The sequence below is a fragment of the Eupeodes corollae genome, chromosome 1 (assembly GCF_945859685.1).
Source record: "Eupeodes corollae chromosome 1, idEupCoro1.1, whole genome shotgun sequence".
NCBI lineage: Eukaryota > Metazoa > Arthropoda > Insecta > Diptera > Syrphidae > Eupeodes > Eupeodes corollae.
Window position 1 is genome coordinate 285,646,110 of NC_079147.1, and position 19,864 is coordinate 285,665,973.

A 19,864-nucleotide genomic window follows, 5' to 3' on the forward strand; every position below is an offset into this window, starting at 1 on the left:
GATGTTTTTTTTTAGATTTTTATTTTTTATAAAAAAAAACTGTCAATTCGATTTTTTCAAATTTTTATCAGATGTCAAAAACATTATTCATCGTTGCACAAAATTGTTTTGGAGATAAAATCATATTTAAGTAGTAAAATTTTGGAAGAGACAATTTTTTTTTCAGTTTTTTTGATTTATAAAAAAAAAAACCGTTAAACGGATTTTTTTCAAAAAATATAATTCTTTGATATCATCATATATTATGGAAAATTTAATTCAAGTCTATAGCGTTTTTGGTTCGAAAGATATTTAGGGTTAACCAAAATTTTCACCTTTTTTTCAAACTGCTATGGTAAAAAAACCACACACGCAATTTTCTTAAGAGCCCTTTCTGCATCTTTCTGCCTTATTATCTGTATAACAAAATTTATTTGAAATCTTCATCTCTTCTGGTTCCTATGGACGACGAAAAAAACGTTGCGAACGTACGTACACACACACACACGCACAAACATCTTTCTAAAAATCTTTTATTTCGACCTTGAAACGTCGAGAAATGTCAAAATTTTTAATTTGACAAATCAAACCCATTACAATAACTTCCTTTGGGAAGTTAACAATATCAACAATAACAGATTGATTTTTTTTCGCCAATGGAAAACACATGATTCCAAATGCACAACCACTCAACGAACACTGCCATCGAGATACGAATACAATATCAATCGTACCAACATTTGAGGGCAAAATCACATAAGATCCACTCGTATAAAAATCAAAACCCATTTGTAGTATTCATATTACGGATATTGTTTTTGTTATTCGTGTAAAATCCTACTAAACTATTGATAGATTTTCCAACAAAACACTGGTATTCTTAGACGTTGTTTATTATGATTATCGAGGGTTGTGATCATAGAGTAGTGCCCAACACACAAAATACTGTTACGTCACTCAGAATGAACGTTGATATTTGGATAATACTCACAGTTGATTGCGGTCTTTTTCCGCCTGCGTGCTCCACCTGAGTCGCGGTCTTCCTTTTCTGCGCCGTCCTTCGAGATTGGATTCGAAGACCTTCCGGGCTGAAGCGTGATGTCAATTCGCTCTACATGACCCAGGTATCTAAGTAGTGGATTTTTATTGTTTTAGCCATATCAGTGCCACCGTACAGCTCGTAGAGTTGGCCGTTGTATCTTCTCTTCGACGGGACCAAAAATCACCCGAAGAATTTTTCTCTCAAAACATCCTAAGACGCTCTCATCTCTCTTTGAAAAATGTCCAAACCTCAGCGGTCAGCGCTATAATTTTAAACCGGAATGATGAGTGTCTTATAGATGGTGATTTTAGATGCTCGAGAGAGAACTTTACTTCCCAATTGCCTTCTAGGTCCAAAGAAGCAGTGTTGTTTGAGTTTATAGCGGTGCCTAGGTAGACAAAGTTCTCAACTATTTCAAAGTTATTGCTGTCCATGATCAAGTTTTGCCCAAGACGTCGTCGTCCAATGTCCTTTTTTCATGACAGCATATACTTGGTCTTGCCCTCATGGACCACTGAACCCATCTTCTTTGCTTCAGTCACAATGTTCAAAAACGATCCACTGACATCATGCTTTGATCTTCTTACTATGTCAATATCATCGGTGTATCCGAGTAATTGGATGGTCCCTTGGAAGATTGTGGCTCTGGTGTTGACGGTTGAGTTTTGCACAATTCTTTCAAGAACGATATTGAAGTAGTCGCATAACAGTGCATCGCCTTGTCTAATACCTTTTTTGACATCAAATGCATTATGGTGAGATCTTTTCCGACTAAGGGATGCCAAAACTAGGCATTGTTCTGTAGAGCTCTTCCTTTAAGATGCTGTCATAAGCGGGTTTAAAATCGATAAAGAGATGGTAAGTATCGATTTGAAGTTCCTGGGTTTTTCTAAGAACTTCCGTAGTGTGAATATTTGGTCGATGGTGGACTTTCCTTATCTGAAGCCACAATGATAAGAACCTGTCAGTTTTTTGACGAACGGATTGAGACGTTCACATATAATAAGGCAGAAAGAATTTTATATGCAATGTTTAGGGGACTGATGCCCCTGCAGTTGGCTCAATTTAGAGGGTCTCCTTTCTTGTGTATTGGGTTAACTGAGATTCTGCTTTGATTAATTCCACAGCGATGCTGTCATCTCCTGCAGCTTTTTCGGACTTTAGTAAATTTTCACTTCGTCTAGGTGACGGAATTGTGAGAGGTCCTAGCTCCCTTCCAGCGGAATTTGAATTCACTAAGTTTTTTGTATTATAATGAAATAAAAATAAGCTTTATTATTATTTATTATTTCGGAAAAGAAACGTCATTTTCAACAAGACAAAATACAGTTTATAATACGTCATCTGTTCTACGTATTTTAAGGGCAATTTCGTGGTTTCAAGTTGGTAGCATTTGACACCTATCAAACTTAGCTTTCATTTCTTCAATAAATTACTTAGCAATCGAACAAAGTGTCATCGAGTACTTAACAAGTTCCAACTGAAATCAAGCCCTTAACACTACCGTCATTTTAGCAGAATAGATTTCTTTCTTTCTAAAGAAAGAGACAACTAATCTTTTAGATTGTGCGGGCATGGTTCTGATCATTCACTTTTTTGTTAAAGATTATGTAGATTCGGCGCCAAAATCATGCTAAGTAAAATTCAAGCTAAAGTTTTATTTCGTTGCTCAAAGTAAACTGTCAATTTCTTATTATATGAATATACCAATAGTATGAATTAATTTATCATTTATTTAAACTTATTAATTTATTGTTATCCTTTTAGGAAATAAAATTAAGTTTTTTAACTTAACAGAAAGGATTGTTTTTGATTGTAGTTATCTGGAGGATACTTAATTTTATCATTTGGAATTTTATTTGTGCTTGGAGCAACACAAAGTAATAAAATGTTAAAAATGTACTGGAAAAGTATATTTATATATATATTTATAAGTAAATTAAGAGAATAGAAACGTTCCTGATAAAGTTAGGTTTCTATATCAAGTGGAAGTGTATCTAATAATCCAAATCAATAGACCTTAGGTTAGGTTGAAGTTGCTGTCCGTGATGGAGTACGATACACTAAGGCCACTTTATTGGTCCATTGTGCTACCACATGAATCTTGAGGCTTTCATCTGAGCTCAATGAAACCAGTTTGAGTCCTTTACGAAACGTGAGAAGCTGATTACGCTAATTTAATTTAGAATCTAAATTTTAGATCGGTTTAGAAGAATACTGCAAGGTAATTCTTGCATTTTTGAGCTAGAACAGGACATGTACAGAGAAGAATTCCTCTTTCTCATTCATTCAGCTCCTGCAAAAGTCATTTGAGAATACGCCTACCCGCACGTGGTGTGCTTTTTCTATTAGAAGATGTCCGGTTATGACAACGATTGTTGAGCTTACAGGCGATCTGCTTAGAGATAGCAAACACCTTGATTGCTTTAAATCTAGTGTTGGCCAGTTGTTTTTTGCAACCTGACACGTGGTGATGTTGTTCCATCTGGTGTTTGCCTTCTTCACAGCATCCTTCTTAAGCAATAGTTTAAATGTAACGATTGGTATGCCAGCAGTTGACAAACGTGGTAGAATTGATTGTACTGTACCATTCCTGGCGAGTTCCTGGTCCGGCACCCAGCAAAGGTGAATATTAAACTGCTGTGCCATTTCCATTACAGATGATCGACAATTATGGACTGTTATAGATTTTGTAGAAACAGAGTCCAGAGTTTTGATAGTGTCTGACTATCTGAGAAAATACGGATATCAGATGATGATATCGCGTTTTCTTTAAGCCAGGACAAGACTTCTTGTATAGCCAAAAGTTCAGCCTCTAACAAGCTTCAATGATTGGAAAGGCGGAATGAGAGTCTTAATAAGATTACACCTTACTTTAGCTTATTTTGAATCTCCAGCTTTATAAAGCTCAAATCATGCAACAATTGAAGCCTGTTTAGCGTTCATAACGCTTTTTGAGTGTTGGAACAACAAGCAACAAATATCGATCTTTTTTAGGTAGAAGTAATATTTTTCGCTCAGACAACTTGTTGCAACTTTTTCCACCGTAATACCGACCCGACGGACTGAATATAGTTCCGACTATTTTAAACAATATTGAATTTCCGAATCCAATATTGTCGAAGATCGAACGCGAATTAAATTCCTTTTCGAAATTGCACACCGCCGATGTGCCGCGGGAGTTATTTTGACACTTTACGAGAAACGTCAGTCGATATGACAAACAGGCACGGTTGCCACTTAAAAAACATATACATGACCAAAGTTGAAAATAAAAATGACCAATCGTACCAAAAAAGGACCAAAATAATTTTCATCCGCAGCGTTTTTTAACATCCCATGGGAAGTTATTGTAATCAGTCCGATTTGTCTTTTCAAAAATTAAAAAAATATTGGCTTCCAACTCATTTCTCTTAAAAATATTGTTTCCGACATTCCGTAATTTTTTTTATAAAAATCCAACAGTCAGTTCTTTAATAAAAAAATTAAATCTACAAGAAATAGTACTTAAATGCTACTAAAATTCGACTAAACAAATTTCGGTAACAAAAATAGATTTTGAAATCAAACTATTTCATCATATTCAAAATATTGTTGGTAATTTTTAAATTTGTTAGAATAATTGTTAGAATAATTTTAATAAAACACGAAAGCCTGCAAACCATTTAAGCAAGACAAATCGTCAAGCGGAAACTCCTCTTTTTTAAGATCACAATATGTTAACATTATGTCAGGAGATCGAATATTATCGCTCAATACAAATATATAAAATTGATTTAAAAAAATGATTTGCAGACCAAACGCTTTGTAATTTTTCTCATCTTGAAATTCTTAATTATTAATAAAGGTATCAAAATTAAGTCTATCTTTCGTTTTAATTTAATTAATTAAAAGAGACATCCACTTAGAAGCAACTGAGCTGTGAGGAAGTAACATCAAGTTATAAACGCACTTACCTAAATTTCGAAAACAATATTCATTTAAACCGTTTTTATGATAACCGACTTTTTCTCAAAATTCAGAAAGATCCCTTTTATCCGTAAGATTATAATCTTGAGATGTGATGATTTTGAGATGTTGAGCCATCTGTCAATAAATTGTGAAATGAATGCATTCAGCGTGTGCATTCATTGATCGAGCATTTGTTATGGGGCGAATTCAATTAAATAAATTTATGTACTGTTACAAATGGAAATTACTTTAGGTTTGCATTTTATTTTTGAGAACAGAGTCGAGCTTTTTCAATTTCTTAAAAAAGGGACCAAATGGAATAAGAAATGACCATGCGACCAAGTAAAAAAATAATGACCAAATTTGGTCTTAAATGACCAAACTGGCAACCGTGCAAACAGGTGAAAGAATTCACCACAGGTAGCAATAAAAGTATTGCCAGCACTAAAGGTGATCAATAAAATTGAAATGAAATTGATATCAAAATGATATCGAAATACGACGAGGTGAATTTCTCCAAGTCGTATTGATTATAGTGGGTGCCAGGAAACTTTGTACTGGAAGTTCACCAAAACCAGTAGCTGAAAAATTTGTCTTCAAATAAACTCACGAAATAAAAGAAAGGTTTTATTTTCCCGAAAGGAAATTTAAATTATGTTTTATTGCCTAGAAAACCTTAGCCGAAGCCGGGATTAAAAACCAGGATCTTTTATAAAAGAGAAAGATACAAATTGAATTATTAAGATTGACAGAAGGGCAATTCTTGATAAATGTTTTGCAAAAGAAAATGATGGCTATAATAATAAAAACCGATAAAAGAAATCACTCGAAGAAAATTATTTCGATAAGAAAAAAAAATCAAAAAGCGGTAAACGCGTCACGTAATATCAGGAAATTAATACTTCGACTCGAAGGTCAAAAGGACGAATTTGAAACAAATGAACACCAGAAAAAGCAATATTCTTAGAAAAACAACAACACTATACTTAGCTTCTTTTTGACTTCCTCCAACAGCTATCGTAACCCTTCCTCACTTTTCTCCACGACAGAACAAAATAAAATCTTCAACTCAATAGAAACTCAAAGAAAAACTATTCCTTCACACAATTTTTCTTTCGTTAAAAGGCTTTGGGCGTAATTCAAAAAGTGGCCATCATCAGGCGAGCTTGACCCTTCCGGCTACTTGCCCTCAGGCAATCCTCTCGGACCTTTTGCGTGGTGATCGATCTGTTGGTCCCGTAACTTCCTACAACCATAAGATTGGGGTGTGCGACCGAGAAGCCAGATATCTTTCATCGCACGCGATCTCTTTAAAGAGGTGATGCGATCACCCAGTAGCTCAATGAGTGAGTTCAGCTCTTTTCGAACCCATTCCAGTCAAGACTTTCTGGAAAAATCGTGTGGAGTTCCTCGCATTACCGAGTACCTGCACACGCTAGATTTTGGTTGAGGAAAAACTACTTATGTCGTATTGAAGGAAGTCGGTAGCCAAGCCTTTAATTAAAATAAAAGTTATCAAGATATTCTTGGAGTGATTTTTTTATCGGTACTATACTTTATGATGGGCCATCGGCCATACTAAGTTAATGTTAGTGTGACTTTACTACACACATTGTTGGGCATGGGTATCGTCTTCGTGCCTTGATGATCTTGTGCAACCAATATGTGGGTCAACCGTCGCACAGGTAGTTGGTGTGGAATCCTTTCGCACACTTTGGTGATACCTGTTAAATTTGCTTTCCCAAAATGCTAGGAGAGCAGGTCACTGGCTGATGGTCCAGGTTTCTACTAGACTCTTCTAGAATTTTGGGGCCGCAGTAAGAATTCGTCAAGGGTGGTTAGCAATAAGGGAGGTGAAACTTGTTGTGGTAAAATTTACCGCAACAAACTCACAAGCTTTCAAGAGGTGCCATTAAAATCAGACAAAAGAACTGTTTTGTGTGCTCTATGGTCGAAAAGTGTAGTAAGACCGTAATTTTTTAAAGATGGAGTCACAGTCGAATGGTAATCTATTTTTTGTCGGGCTATTGAAGATCATGACAAGGACGATATGTGGTTCCAACAAAATAGGAAATAAGCCACATAATTCTACCAATAATGGTTTTATTGATTGAGAATTTTCCTGCCCACGTAATTTAAGGACTTTATAACGTCAATTGGTCAACAAGGTAATTCCATTTGACACCATTCGATTTTTTTTCTTTAAAGCCAAATGCCAAAACCAAGACTAACAAGAATGTAAAAAAAAGGCTTAAAATTTCATCAACAAATCTAAATCCGCGAATTATCAACTTTAAGAACGTGTCACAGTTTCTCTGTGTGCTTTATTACGCTTTTATTTCGAAACCGAAATATGATTGACCCGTTTTATATGGAATCTAAGGAATCAAAGTTATTAAGCACTAAGCAAGTCATATACCTACCTATTTATAACACCTATGATTTTATCTAAAAACAAATAATCTATGGAAAATGACAACAAGCAAATCCTAATAATAATATGAAATTACTTTCTTATCATACCTTATGGCTAACACGTATTCAAGTTCAATTTATTGAATTCAATTTCATCTAAATTTTGGTTTCTTGATCTTTAACATACAAATACATATACATATTTGTGTATGTGTAAACAACAAAAGGGTGTATATACCCTTTTTATATTCATTCAAACGTGTCGCATAAAAATGCCCAAAAGAATTTTGACCTTAACCGAATATAAATCCTTTTGCTCTTATTGTCAAAGAAAGAGAAAGCACCACAAATTCCATAAGCACTCTTTTTCCTATCTATTTTCATTCAACTTTAACAAACATAATGATTCAAGGATATTGTACATATGTACGTATTTTTTGAGTATAAATTCACGGCAAAGCAGGGATAACAATTCATTACCAAAAATAATCATTCCTGTCCCTGACATGTTTATCGATAGAAGAGTAATCATGTGACTAAATCAACACATAACCTCACACCCAAGAAAACAAAACCAAAAGCACAAGCACAAGGACAGCCCAGGATAACGACGAATAAAAATAAATAAATAAATATTGTTTAAGGATAAACAAAATTATTGAATGGTATTAATAAATTGGAATTTTCAGTTAGCGCATTAATACTCGGAGTTGTTTTGTTATCCTGTATCTAGATATAAATTGTTAGGTTGATTTTGGTGAGGAGAGTTTGTGGGGACGGCCGCCGTGTGGCGATGGCGTTGTTGAGCTGCAATCAAATTGTCAACTGTCAAAGTTGGGAGTGCGGTAATTACCTATATGTATATCCAACTTGTTGTTAGATAAATGTAAAGTGGGTGTTAAAGTGATTTTTCTTTCGGACATGACACCACCGCCGCCGCCGCCGAGCCGAGAGGACGACATCGAATCCGAAGCCGACAGACGGAATATGTAACGCAGCCATAATCACATGAATTGATGTATTATTTCAGATATGTGCTACATGCTTTGACAATGACCTACACTGATTACACCTTACAAGTTCACAGATAATAATGCGCCTCGTGTCTGGAAAAATAAAGCCCACCAGTTCAAAAAAAAAGTAATCATTCTGCATGTTTTGTTCTTGTATTTCTTTACTTATTTCGGCTGCAAAAACTAGATTTACCTTAAATGGCGCCCAACGTTTATAATAAAATCGCAGTTGCAGATTGAATTGTGTTGTTAAAAAAAAAGATGATGAACAAAATCATTCTACATCTTTTGTTCTTGTATTTCTTTACTTATTTCGGCTGCAAAAACTAGATTTACCTTAAATGGCGCCCAACGTTTATAATAAAGTCGCAGTTGCAGATTGAATTGTGTTGTTAAAAAAAAAGATGATGAACAAAATCATTCCACATCTTTTGTTCTTTTATTTCTTTACTTATTTAGTCTGCAAGCCTAGATTTACCTTAAATGGCGCCCAACGTTTGTAATAAAATTGAAGTTGCAGATTGAATTGTGTTGTTAAAGAAAAAGATGATTAAAATAATCATTCTACATCTTTTGTTCTTGTATTTCTGTACTTATTTCGTCTGCAAAAACTAGATTTACCTTAAATGGCGCCCAACGTTTGTAATAAAATCGATGTTTCAGATTAAATTTTGTTGTTAAAAATGCATAAAATTATTCTCGCATTAAAGACTGTGAGTAAATTCATCTAGTTTTCTGTGATGAGCCTTCAAAAAACCATTAAAACAAGCAAATATATGAATAGAAAAATGACAATTTAAAAAGCAAATGCGTGCAAATTCAACAACTGCATCTAATGTTAATAAGATAGTCATCAGTAATTTACCATGTAAATGTAATGGCAACATTATATTTCTTTCTGGTACTATTTTTAATTTTAATTTAGTTTTTTTTCTTTGAACAATGATTTAAAAGCTTGCTTAGCTAACCTAGAACATACAGTTTCATTAAATTCTACACTATCCAGATGTTTATCATTTCTATAAATGTATACATAAACGCCCAACAAAATGCCGGAAACAAAAAGTAAAAATATTGAAAGGACTATATACTACCGCCATTAAAATGAACCAAATAAATAAAAAAAAAGTTAATCGCTGGTAATTTATTGTAAATTGCTAACTTTAAATTTAGTCCACAGCACGCGATATTCAAGCAGAAAAAGAACCTTTATTTTAAAGTTCCTGAAATATAGTGCAAATGGTTTCTTGCATTCTGGCTCTTGCCAGCTGAGTTTCGTATCGATGTTATTAAATTTGAAGGTTTTACACACAGAACATAAATGTCTGTACATTCAAACATGAATAAATGCACTCACGTTAATTTTTAAATCACTTTTTTTTAATGTTGTAAACTGTCACGGAAACAAAATAATGACTTCCCTACTCACAGTAGGAAAGTTAACGTGTAAATCCCAAAATGGCTGCATTCAATGAATCTGAAACGTTAATCAGCAAGATATTTATATTTAATTATTTATTCCTACACATACTTTCCAATTAGAAAAAAAAATAATTTTAAACAGTGCCAATTACTGAGGCACCATCTGAAAAATTTGAAAGTTCACCAGAATCGTCACAGCGATAAGGCGGAGTTCCAAAATGGTCAATGAATAAAAAATAATAACTCACAGAAAGTAAGTGAACATGTAAATCCCAAAATGACTGCATTTAAAGAATCTGAAACGTCATTCAGCAAGATATTTTTATCTCCACGGTAACTTTTTAACTGTTTGATCGATGAATACTACATAAAACGCATAATAACAAGAAAATCTCACATCAAACAACATTCATACACATATTTTCCAATGAAAAACAAAATATTTTCAAACAATGCCAATTACTGAGGCACCATCTGAAAAATTTGAAAGTTCACCAGAATCGTCACACTCTGGTGAAGCGCCAGGTGGAATTCCAGAACTTCCAGCACCATATTTAAATGTCAATCCAAATCCAAATCCAAATGTTGAACAAATTTTTCTACGTCGTTCGTTGAGTAACATTTCGTTGGATATAGCTGAAATCGAAGAAGACGACCATTATCCAGCTCAAGCTTATTTGCTGCCTGTTGTATTGCCAAATGTCACTGAGCCAACACTTGATGAGCTTCTGGTAAGTCCTTAAAAACATTCCAGTTAATCACTTTCTTCATTATAAGTTTGACATTTCTATTACAGAGACGTGTAACCGGGCGTAATGATATTCACAATGTTGACACTGTCAAATTGCGTGTCATCTCTTATATGGTCAGCTTGTGTAGACTCTCCCTTTTCATGCCCCGTTTAGTACATTTGGATCTCAGTGGAAGTGTTTTGAATTCTTTGAGAGATCTTGGATGTGGTCTTATTCATTTGACACATTTAAATGTCAGTAATTGCGGGTTAAGCAGTGTCGATGGAACAAGTTGCATACCAACAATTGAAGTACTCATTGCTGATGGAAATATGATTCAGTTAGTTGGCCCATTGTCAACTCTTTTGATGATGAAAAAGCTTAGTTTAAAGAACAACCGAATAAGTGATTTACGAATGTTGACATTTTTGGGAATGTGTTCGAATTTGATTGATGTCGATTTGCAAGGAAATCCAGTGACAAATTATATTCTGTACCGACGAACCCTGCAAAGAAATATACCGACATTAGAGTTGCTTGATGGTCAACCATTTACAGATGATAATGTAGTGACAGGTGGCGCTGCGGCTGTGGTAGGAGATGATACAACAGATGCCGAATCTTCGTTATCAGATGAGGTCTATTCAGCGGGTTCGGATAGCTTGGTAAGCATTGCCTCTGCAACGCTTGATGAACGACCATCAACAAGTGGAGGAAATTGCAATGTTACCATCGTGCATCCACAACAACGACCCATGTCAAGTAAAACCTTTTTCAATTCCATATTAATTTACATTTTGTTAAATTTCTGCTTTTTTTCCTCATGCAGGTTCCGCAGTATCATCACAAAGATCATCTCCACTTCAAGGAAATCTCGTTGTTGGAACAGTTCTAGGGATTGCGCGAATGAGAAAAAGAAGTCAACGTTCAGCTTGGGGATCTTCCACTAGCTCATCGTCGTCTTCAAGTAGTTTCGATGGAAACCAAATATTTCCAAACCGTTTGCCTCAAACTCTTCTACCTCCACTTCCGCGCAATGAGCATCGGCAAGGAAATAGGGATAGTTTTTCAAGCTCAGAAGGAAGCTGTTCAAGCTTACAAAATAGTGCAAGAAGATGGAGGGCAGAATCAAACAGAAATAAAGTTCCTACTCGAGATAATGAAAGCGGAGAAAAGTAAATAGTTTTTTAATCATGTTATTGTTATAATGATTAAAATTAATGAATTTTAAAATAAAATTTAGAAAAAAAATGCAACTCATATGACTTCATTGATCTTAATTTATTATCCAGCTGTTAAACTGTCTTGCACTAATATTTATTAACTTCCATTTTTATTATTTATAAGTTAATTAAACTTAATTACAAAATAATACATTCTAAAAAATGTACGTCCATATACTATTAAATGTGGTGCGTAGTTTAAAAATCATGCAATCAACTTTAAAAGCATGCAATAAATTACAGTCTTACATAGGCAGTATCTAGTATCTACTTGTAATATATATTAGTTAAACAAATTACTTATTTGCATAGCAAAATGGTTATCGTGCTGACAATAAGTAAACATGACCTCTAAAAGAAATATGTTGTTAGGATAATATTTTTATAAAACTGCACATTTGTTTAGTTTTCAAATTATTTATAATTATTTATTCCTAAAGTTAGCCATACACAAACGAACTATTTCACTGGGAAAGCCAGATAGAACAAGTAGTGCCGTTGTCAAATTGAGCTGGACCGATTTTCATGAAATCAGAAATCCAAACTGACCCAAACGGTCGTTTGGCAATTTGATGGCTGTTCTTGTATATCCTGTTAAGTTAAGGGTAAGTCTATACTTTTTTTGAGGAAACGTTTGCATCACCGAATATTTAAAAACCAACATTTTTTATTTGTTCTATTTAATGCTTTTGCAATAAACATTATAAAAAGAATAAAGGAATTTAAAAATAAGAATTTGATTTTGAATTTAAACCAATTAAATTATTCAATAAACCATACAAATTTGAGATTTGTTCTGACATGACAGATTCAAAAACCCACCGTGTTGTCAAACATATTACTTTTTTTTAATAAGGGGTTATTAGTACTCTTTATATGTTTATATTTAAACACAGTGCGAACATTAGGAAAATAGCGAAGGATTTAATAGGAGATACCGGTGCAAATTGGTCTTAAAGTTCTGAACATCAATATGGGAAGGAAAAACAGAGCTGGCATTCCACATTCTCGATGTGCGATTTAAAAAGAATCTCTATACTTGACAGTACGCCCAAAATTGAGCTCAAGGGTAAACTGATGAGCATTCCTGGAAGTGGGAGTATTACGGCAGAACCGTTTACGGGGTGGAATGCAACTGGCTAATTCGACAGAACATTGTTTGTAAAAATATCGATAAAACAATGAAAGGCATGAGACATTGCGGCGGTGTTCTAGCGATGTAAATGTTTCGATTATAATTCTATCACCTATCATTTTTGAAGCCCTTTTTTGTATTCGATCCAAGAGATTTAAACTTGTTTTAAGTGCACCTGCCCAAATATGCAAATTAAATTCTACACGGTTTCTGACTTCCCATTGGAATTTAATGAGCTTATCATACGCTGCCGTTGAAGTTCCACATCCGAGGCACAAGGATGTGAATTTACAAACGAGGATGAGGAGCTGAGGGTATTGTCGTCGTCGAAACAGTTTAATGGATTAGAAGTATCAGACATAAGATCATTTATGAATATAAGGAAGAGTGTCGGAGACAAAACGGAGTCCTGGGGGACACCAGCATTTATTTTATGAATTTCAGACTTCAAACCATCTAATACAACTTGAATTGAACGGTTAGAAAAGTAATTTCTAATGCAACGAAGAAGAGTTCATCAACACCAAAAGCGCGCATTTTCGATAAGAGAGCTTGGTGCCAAACTCTAACAATGCTTTTGAAATATCAAGTGCAATAATCTTACTTTCTCCAAAACGATGTAAAGATTTGTTCCACTCTTAGGTGAGATGAACCATGAGATCACCAGTGGACCTATTGCTACGAAAGCCATACTGTCGGTCATTAAGAAGCTTCCGTTCTTCGAGATATTTCTCGAGCTGATAATTAATCAGCGTTTCCATGACCTTGGAAAGAAGGTACGTGAGTGCAATTTAACGATAGTTAGAGGGAGGGGAAGATTCGCCTTTTTTAGGGACAGGCTGGACAAATGCAAAATTTTTCCATCCGTTCGAAAAGAGACCTGTAGAGTAGGAAAGATGGAAAAGTCTACGCAGTGATTTTGCCAGCGTTGAAAATCACCTCTTCAGAACAATTGGGGAGATAATATCCGGGCCAGCGGATCTGTGTATGTCAAGGTCTTTCAGTACTCTTGCAACTGCACGAATGCGAAAGAAGATTCGTCCCATAGAATCATTTACGTTCTCAAGAACAGGAGGGCTCATGACAATATTGGCTTTATCAATCGACCTTACATAGATAGTGTCATTGTGGACGAGCATTGGAACGGAGGATAACGTGGTGTTTCGTACGTTTTTTACAAATGACCAGAAATGTGTACTACCTTTGGGACATTGTAGTATTTTTTGCCTTAATTTCTGATCATGCAAAAATTTGGTTCTTCGAATATGACCATTACAGGTCTTTCTAGCTTGTTTGAACTTATTCCGGCTTTCCTCAGTCGGGTTGGCTTTATGTTACACATGACTCAAATAAATTAGTCTGCGCTCATACTAAAGAACTGAATTTTAAGAATGTTGGTAAGAACAATAAATAAATTATGTCCACATTGGTCCGTTGAGAATTAGGGCCTAGTGACTTATAACTCTTATCCTTTCCTGAGCGTGCGAATGGAGGAGACCTACAGTTTTTAATAAATATGATTTAAAATCATGAAAATGAAATTTTTATTTTTAAAATCATGAAATGAAAATAAAAATAAAAATAAAAATAAACCACCATAGGTGTTCTTATATGCGTTTAGCCCCGATGTAATGGTTGGGCTCATCAGACCATTACACCTTGTCTTGCCGCATATTTTCTCGAATAAATCGAGATTCCATATAATATGAGCTACATAGAGCTACTGTGAAAATTCATGATTTTAAATCATATTTATTAAAAACAATTGGTGTTCAGGAACAAACAATACGACGGTTAACAGTCAAACATTTCATCTTCTACAATTTTAATCCAAATACAATCGGCTAATTTGAGAAAGCACTTTTCGTGACAAGAATTACCCTTGGAGTATTTATCAATTTCTCGCAAGAGGAAGTGCCAGTAAAAAAAACTTTAGATAGCACAGGTAGGATTGAATCTAAGACCTTTGGCATGATATATTCCTACGCACTAACCATCATGCCATGAGTACTTCACGTTGGTGAGAAAGTCACGAAAAAAATCGAGTAATCGAAAACGTTCCAGTAGAAAAGAAATTTGAAATTGATCTCAAATTTAAATCAAACTGAAAAGATTTTTTAAGATACATAAATTAAAATGTTACCGAAATTTCCAACAATAATACTTTCCACGCTTTAACGGGGACTAACTACCATAGTGGTTTTTCAATAAGGCAAAAATTGTATATTATTCTTAACCCCAAAGATTTAAAGAATTTTAATTTAGTGTTTCAATTTTTGTTCTGCCGTAGTGTTAACTTGTCAAATGTCAAAAAATTACAGCTCGAAGTGACAGCTGCCTTAATAACATGCTATACGCAATTTATTAAAAATAAATAAACAGACGTCAGTTTGAATTTTGGATGGAAAAAGCTGCTTACTTAAGTACTTTTCACATGAGAGCGACCAACAAACGACGAATGAACGAACAAATGGGATTTAAAACGTTCCTATACCAAAATTCAGCATAATATCAAGAAAAAATGATAGAAACCTTATTTATTTAAATGTTAAGATAATAAAATTAGCATTTAAATTGTTAAAATCAGAGAAATTTGATAAATAAAATTATTTGTCGCGAATTGCAATTTTTTGTTACGAATTGTCAAACTCTATTCGCATTCCACATACCATCCACACTGCAACGAATGAATTGTTCGCGCGTTTTAACCTCAAATTACTCTTCTATTTGTTTTCTTTGTGGTTGATCATGGCTAAAGAAAATATGGAAAAAAAAGTAAATATAAATTGAAATACATGTTGATTGTGAATATTAAAATAAATTTAATAATTCTAGGAATTTGACGAAAGATTGATAGTGGAGGTTGAAGCAAATCCATCAATTTATAGCAAGGCTGAGCGGTCCTATTCAGATAGATATAAAAAGGAGAATGTGTGGCAAAATATTGCATTTATTTTAAATACCGATGGTAATATAAACAAAAATGTGTTAATAATTGCATCCAGTATTAAATTGAGTTTTCAGTGAAAATATGTAAAGAACGTTGGAAGAACTTGCGGGATACTTTTGGAAAGTACTACAAAAGGGACAAAAATGTACCCAGTGGGTCGGAGGCACTTCCGAAGAAAAGACCCTGGCCTTATTTTGAAATATTGAAATTTCCCATTCCAAATATTGAAGTACCAAAGTAATAATGAAAAATGTTATCTTTATTAATTGTTTTGTTTTCATGTTTTTGTTGTTTTGTTTTTTAGAACTCTCGGAAACAAGGTAAATGAAAAAGAGAACGTTGCCATTGATCTCTCTGACAAAGAAGAAACTGATGAAGCACCAACATCCTCAAATAAGAGACTGAACGAGTCAATCCAGGCACCACAACCTACACCTTCGAAGAAAAAGAAGAATTCCGATTCAGATAACGATAGATTTTTGGCAGCACTGACGGAACTTAATGAACCTGACTCAGCACCATTGGAGAAGTTTTTCTTGGCTCTAGCACAACGTCTAAATTCCTGGTGCCGAAAAAAACAATCAAAATTGGAAATGCGGACACTTCAACTGCTTCATGACATTGAATTCGAAGATGAATAATTTTAATGTGTGAGATCATTGTGCTGATCCTTTTTGGCTATTTTTTGTTTTACCTAATTTTATGATACCTAATTAAAAGAAAGACTGAACGAGTTCCTATATACCTTTACCAAATGAAATTAAATACTGGTATTTTTTTTTTGTTTTAATAAATATAATTTAATAATGTTTTTTACATACAAATATTGAAAGCTGGTGTTTTCATTTTCAAATCATATTGTGCTGAAAGCTTACGTCTCCTTCCTGTAGGCACCAGTCAGCGAATTTTGCTCTTACGTCATATCCCGAAGCGGATGTTGTAATTAAAGCAGGGATCGAATCTTGGCTGACATTGTTTTTCTGTGTTATAGATTCATCCAGATTGATCCTGAGGCAGTTTTGGAGTATACAGCAACATAACACTATTTTGTTTGCTGACTCTTTGTTAACTTCTAGGCGCTTCAGTAGTATTCTCCATGTATGGGCCAAGATGACAAAGGCATTTTCCATGACTCTTCTTGCTCTGGACAATCTGCACAAATTATATAAAAAAAATACATTGGTAACAAATGTTACTATTATGTAAGTATTGTTGAATATGTAATTAAAAATTCTCTCCCGGTTTGAAAGTTTGTGCCCTGGGAACGGCCTTAGAATGGTTGACTTTAATGCGAAACCCTCATCTCCTATAATTACATAGGGTAATTTAGTTGTTGTTCCCGGAAGAGCTGAATCATCTGGAATATTTAGTTTCTTAGGATTTGTAAGCCAAGCGTTTCCAAAAGGACTGCTGCTGAAAACACTCGAGTCGGCATTGTTTCCATAGGATCCAATGTCAACCATCAAAAAACGATATTTTGCGTCCACCACAGCCATCAGGTTGTAGGAAAATGATTTTTTATAATTAAAAAACAAACTTCCACTATTTTTGGGGCAAATGTAAGGACATGTTTGCCGTCAACAGCCCCTAGACAATTTGGAAAGTTCCAGCCCTGTAAAAAGTCCAAGGAAATCTGTTTCCAATCTTCTTTCGAAAGAGTGTTTGGGATAGCAATTTTTAAGCAATTGGAGATGACAGCCTGGATCGTTGTCTCAACTATTTTTTTACTGTTGAAACACCCATACGAAACCTGTATGCTAAATCAACGAAACTTGCACGGGTAGCAAGGAACCTAGAGAAAATAAATTAGGTAAAAAAACATGAATGAAATGTCAAAATGGACGAACGTTCGTTCATTCGTCGTTCGTTGGTCGCTCTCATGTGAAAAGTACTTTAAAAGAATTCAAAATGACTGAATGAGTTTTGTTAAGAAACTGATAATTTCAAATGTTAATTTATAAAAAAGCCCTGACACGAAAAAAGATTCAACAAGTGTAAAACCGAATAAAGTGTCATTAAAAGTTTTTCAATGACACAAGTCGGAACATTTCTTTTGCGTCTACACTTTGTCTAAGGTAAAACTGATCAACAAATATTACAAAAGTAGGTTAAATAAACATAACAAGTGTAACTTTACCCTTAAACCAACATTAATGTTATCAGTACTAAAACAACATTTTGTCATGAGGGTGTATGACCCAAAAATCAAGGTCAAATAATTTATCCTTGTTCAATTTTACGATCAATATTATGTATTTCAATTTATTTTTCCAAACTTGTATTACTTTCTATTTCTAAATCATTGAGACTCACCATGACACATTATGAATATCCCTATAATACTTTTAATCTGACTTGAAGTTTTACATCACGCTTGAGTCAAACGAAAGACAAAGTGTCTTTCTGCATGCAATTCACAACATTCCTCATTAGAGTGTTTAAAAAATTTGCCTTCTCAAACCAAATGCCGCGTTTCAAACGCTAGCGCCAACAGCAACGCCAACCCCAGCATATGCATTAACGATAATTTGAATAAAATAAATTATTAACTGGTCATCCGTTATTCTTGTGTGAGAAGTATTGCTTGCTATGTGTATTGCAATAGTTGCAGACATACTGTGTGCCACTTCCAGGAGCGGCCTTACGGTGGAACGAGATATGAAGGGTCTCCGGTGACAACTACTTACCCTAATACCACAATTTGCTTAACGAAATTGTATTGGACAAATATTTCATTGAATTTTTGGGCAACTTTAAGTTTTCCGTTTTTGACGACATCATTCACTTCACCAAGCTGACGTAAGACAAGTTTTCAATTTTCAAGTTAATGTTTTATCAATACAAATGAATTGTTAATTTTTCCATCAAATTGTTGGAATTCTTATACATTAATTTTATTCACCAATTTTCTTACAAAATTTTAGATAAATTACCTTCTGTTAGAAATGAACATAACCAATTTCTTCTTAATTTGTGCTGTCAAATTGTCATCAAGTTCGAGCAGCACGTTTTATGTAATTTCAATTGTCAAATTATTGGCAATTTTTAACAAGAATGGCTATTAGAGTGCTCATAAGTTCCCTAAACTTAACAAACAAAAATGTTAGGTTGGCAGCACTAGAATGGAATGACAAAGTCGAGTGCATTCGATGTGAGCGCTGCATAAACTTGTCATACTAGAAATCCCTGACCATACTGGCTGAAACAGAAACACGCTTCAGCTTCGGCTTCGCCTGACGTTTACGAATTCAGCCATAGGAATTCAATGCATGCTATCCCAATGGAGCTTCGACCTCACGTTCCGTTTGACAATCGTAAGGAAAAGAACGTAATGTGACTCCAAACGGAAGCTCTAGTTCAATAATCTGAACATTTGCTTTGTCTGACAGCTCAACAGCTGTAAAAAAATGTCAACAAACAAAATATTTGCTTTTTGGAGTGATGAAATAATAGAAATGTCATTCAAAGCAACCTCGAAGCAAGGCCACCGTAACGCAGACGAAGCCGAAGCTGAAGCGTGTTTGTGATTCAGCCATAATCAATCCACATTCTCAAATATGTTTGACAGATATGATTTGATGAAAACTTGACGGATTCAAGTCATCAGAGTTAACATCTGTCAAACATGCTGTCACACATAACTATTTATTGGAAATTCAAAAGTAAAATATTATACGTTCTGCATTTTTTAAATTGATTTAAATTATGGTTAAGGGGCGGTAGGTTATTTCTGAAACCAGCACTGTTAACTTCCAATTATTATGACACAAATAATCCTCTGAAGCGTGCACAAATATTTGACCAACTTCCAACGATTGCGACAACGAAAACGACGACGAAACGGCGACGGGCGTTAGTTGCCGGGCTCGAAACCTCTTTCTCCCTAAGTCAACTGGAAACATAATCTAAACAAAAATCAACTCGAGCTAATTACAAAGTAAACATTAAGCACACCACGCGAGTTGACCACAAATCATAAGTCATGAAGTGCACAATGTCCCGG

The 19,864-nt window shown here is 34.5% G+C and overlaps 1 protein-coding gene and 1 long non-coding RNA gene across 2 annotated transcripts; both read left to right on the plus strand.

The window, feature by feature from the left end:
- Positions 1-9,842: 9,842 nt before the first annotated feature.
- On the plus strand, positions 9,843-11,803 carry LOC129938911 (uncharacterized). The gene is made up of 3 exons (XM_056046736.1): positions 9,843-10,553; positions 10,619-11,315; positions 11,383-11,803. Exons 1-3 carry the CDS (start codon positions 10,275-10,277, stop codon positions 11,730-11,732), a joined length of 1,326 nt encoding a protein of 441 aa, XP_055902711.1. The 5' UTR covers positions 9,843-10,274; the 3' UTR covers positions 11,733-11,803.
- A 3,739-nt stretch (positions 11,804-15,542) lies between these two features.
- LOC129938925 (uncharacterized) lies at positions 15,543-16,552 on the plus strand. Its single transcript, XR_008780491.1, has 3 exons — positions 15,543-15,686; positions 15,747-16,098; positions 16,166-16,552. It is a non-coding gene; the product is annotated as an uncharacterized LOC129938925 (long non-coding RNA).
- Positions 16,553-19,864: the final 3,312 nt, after the last annotated feature.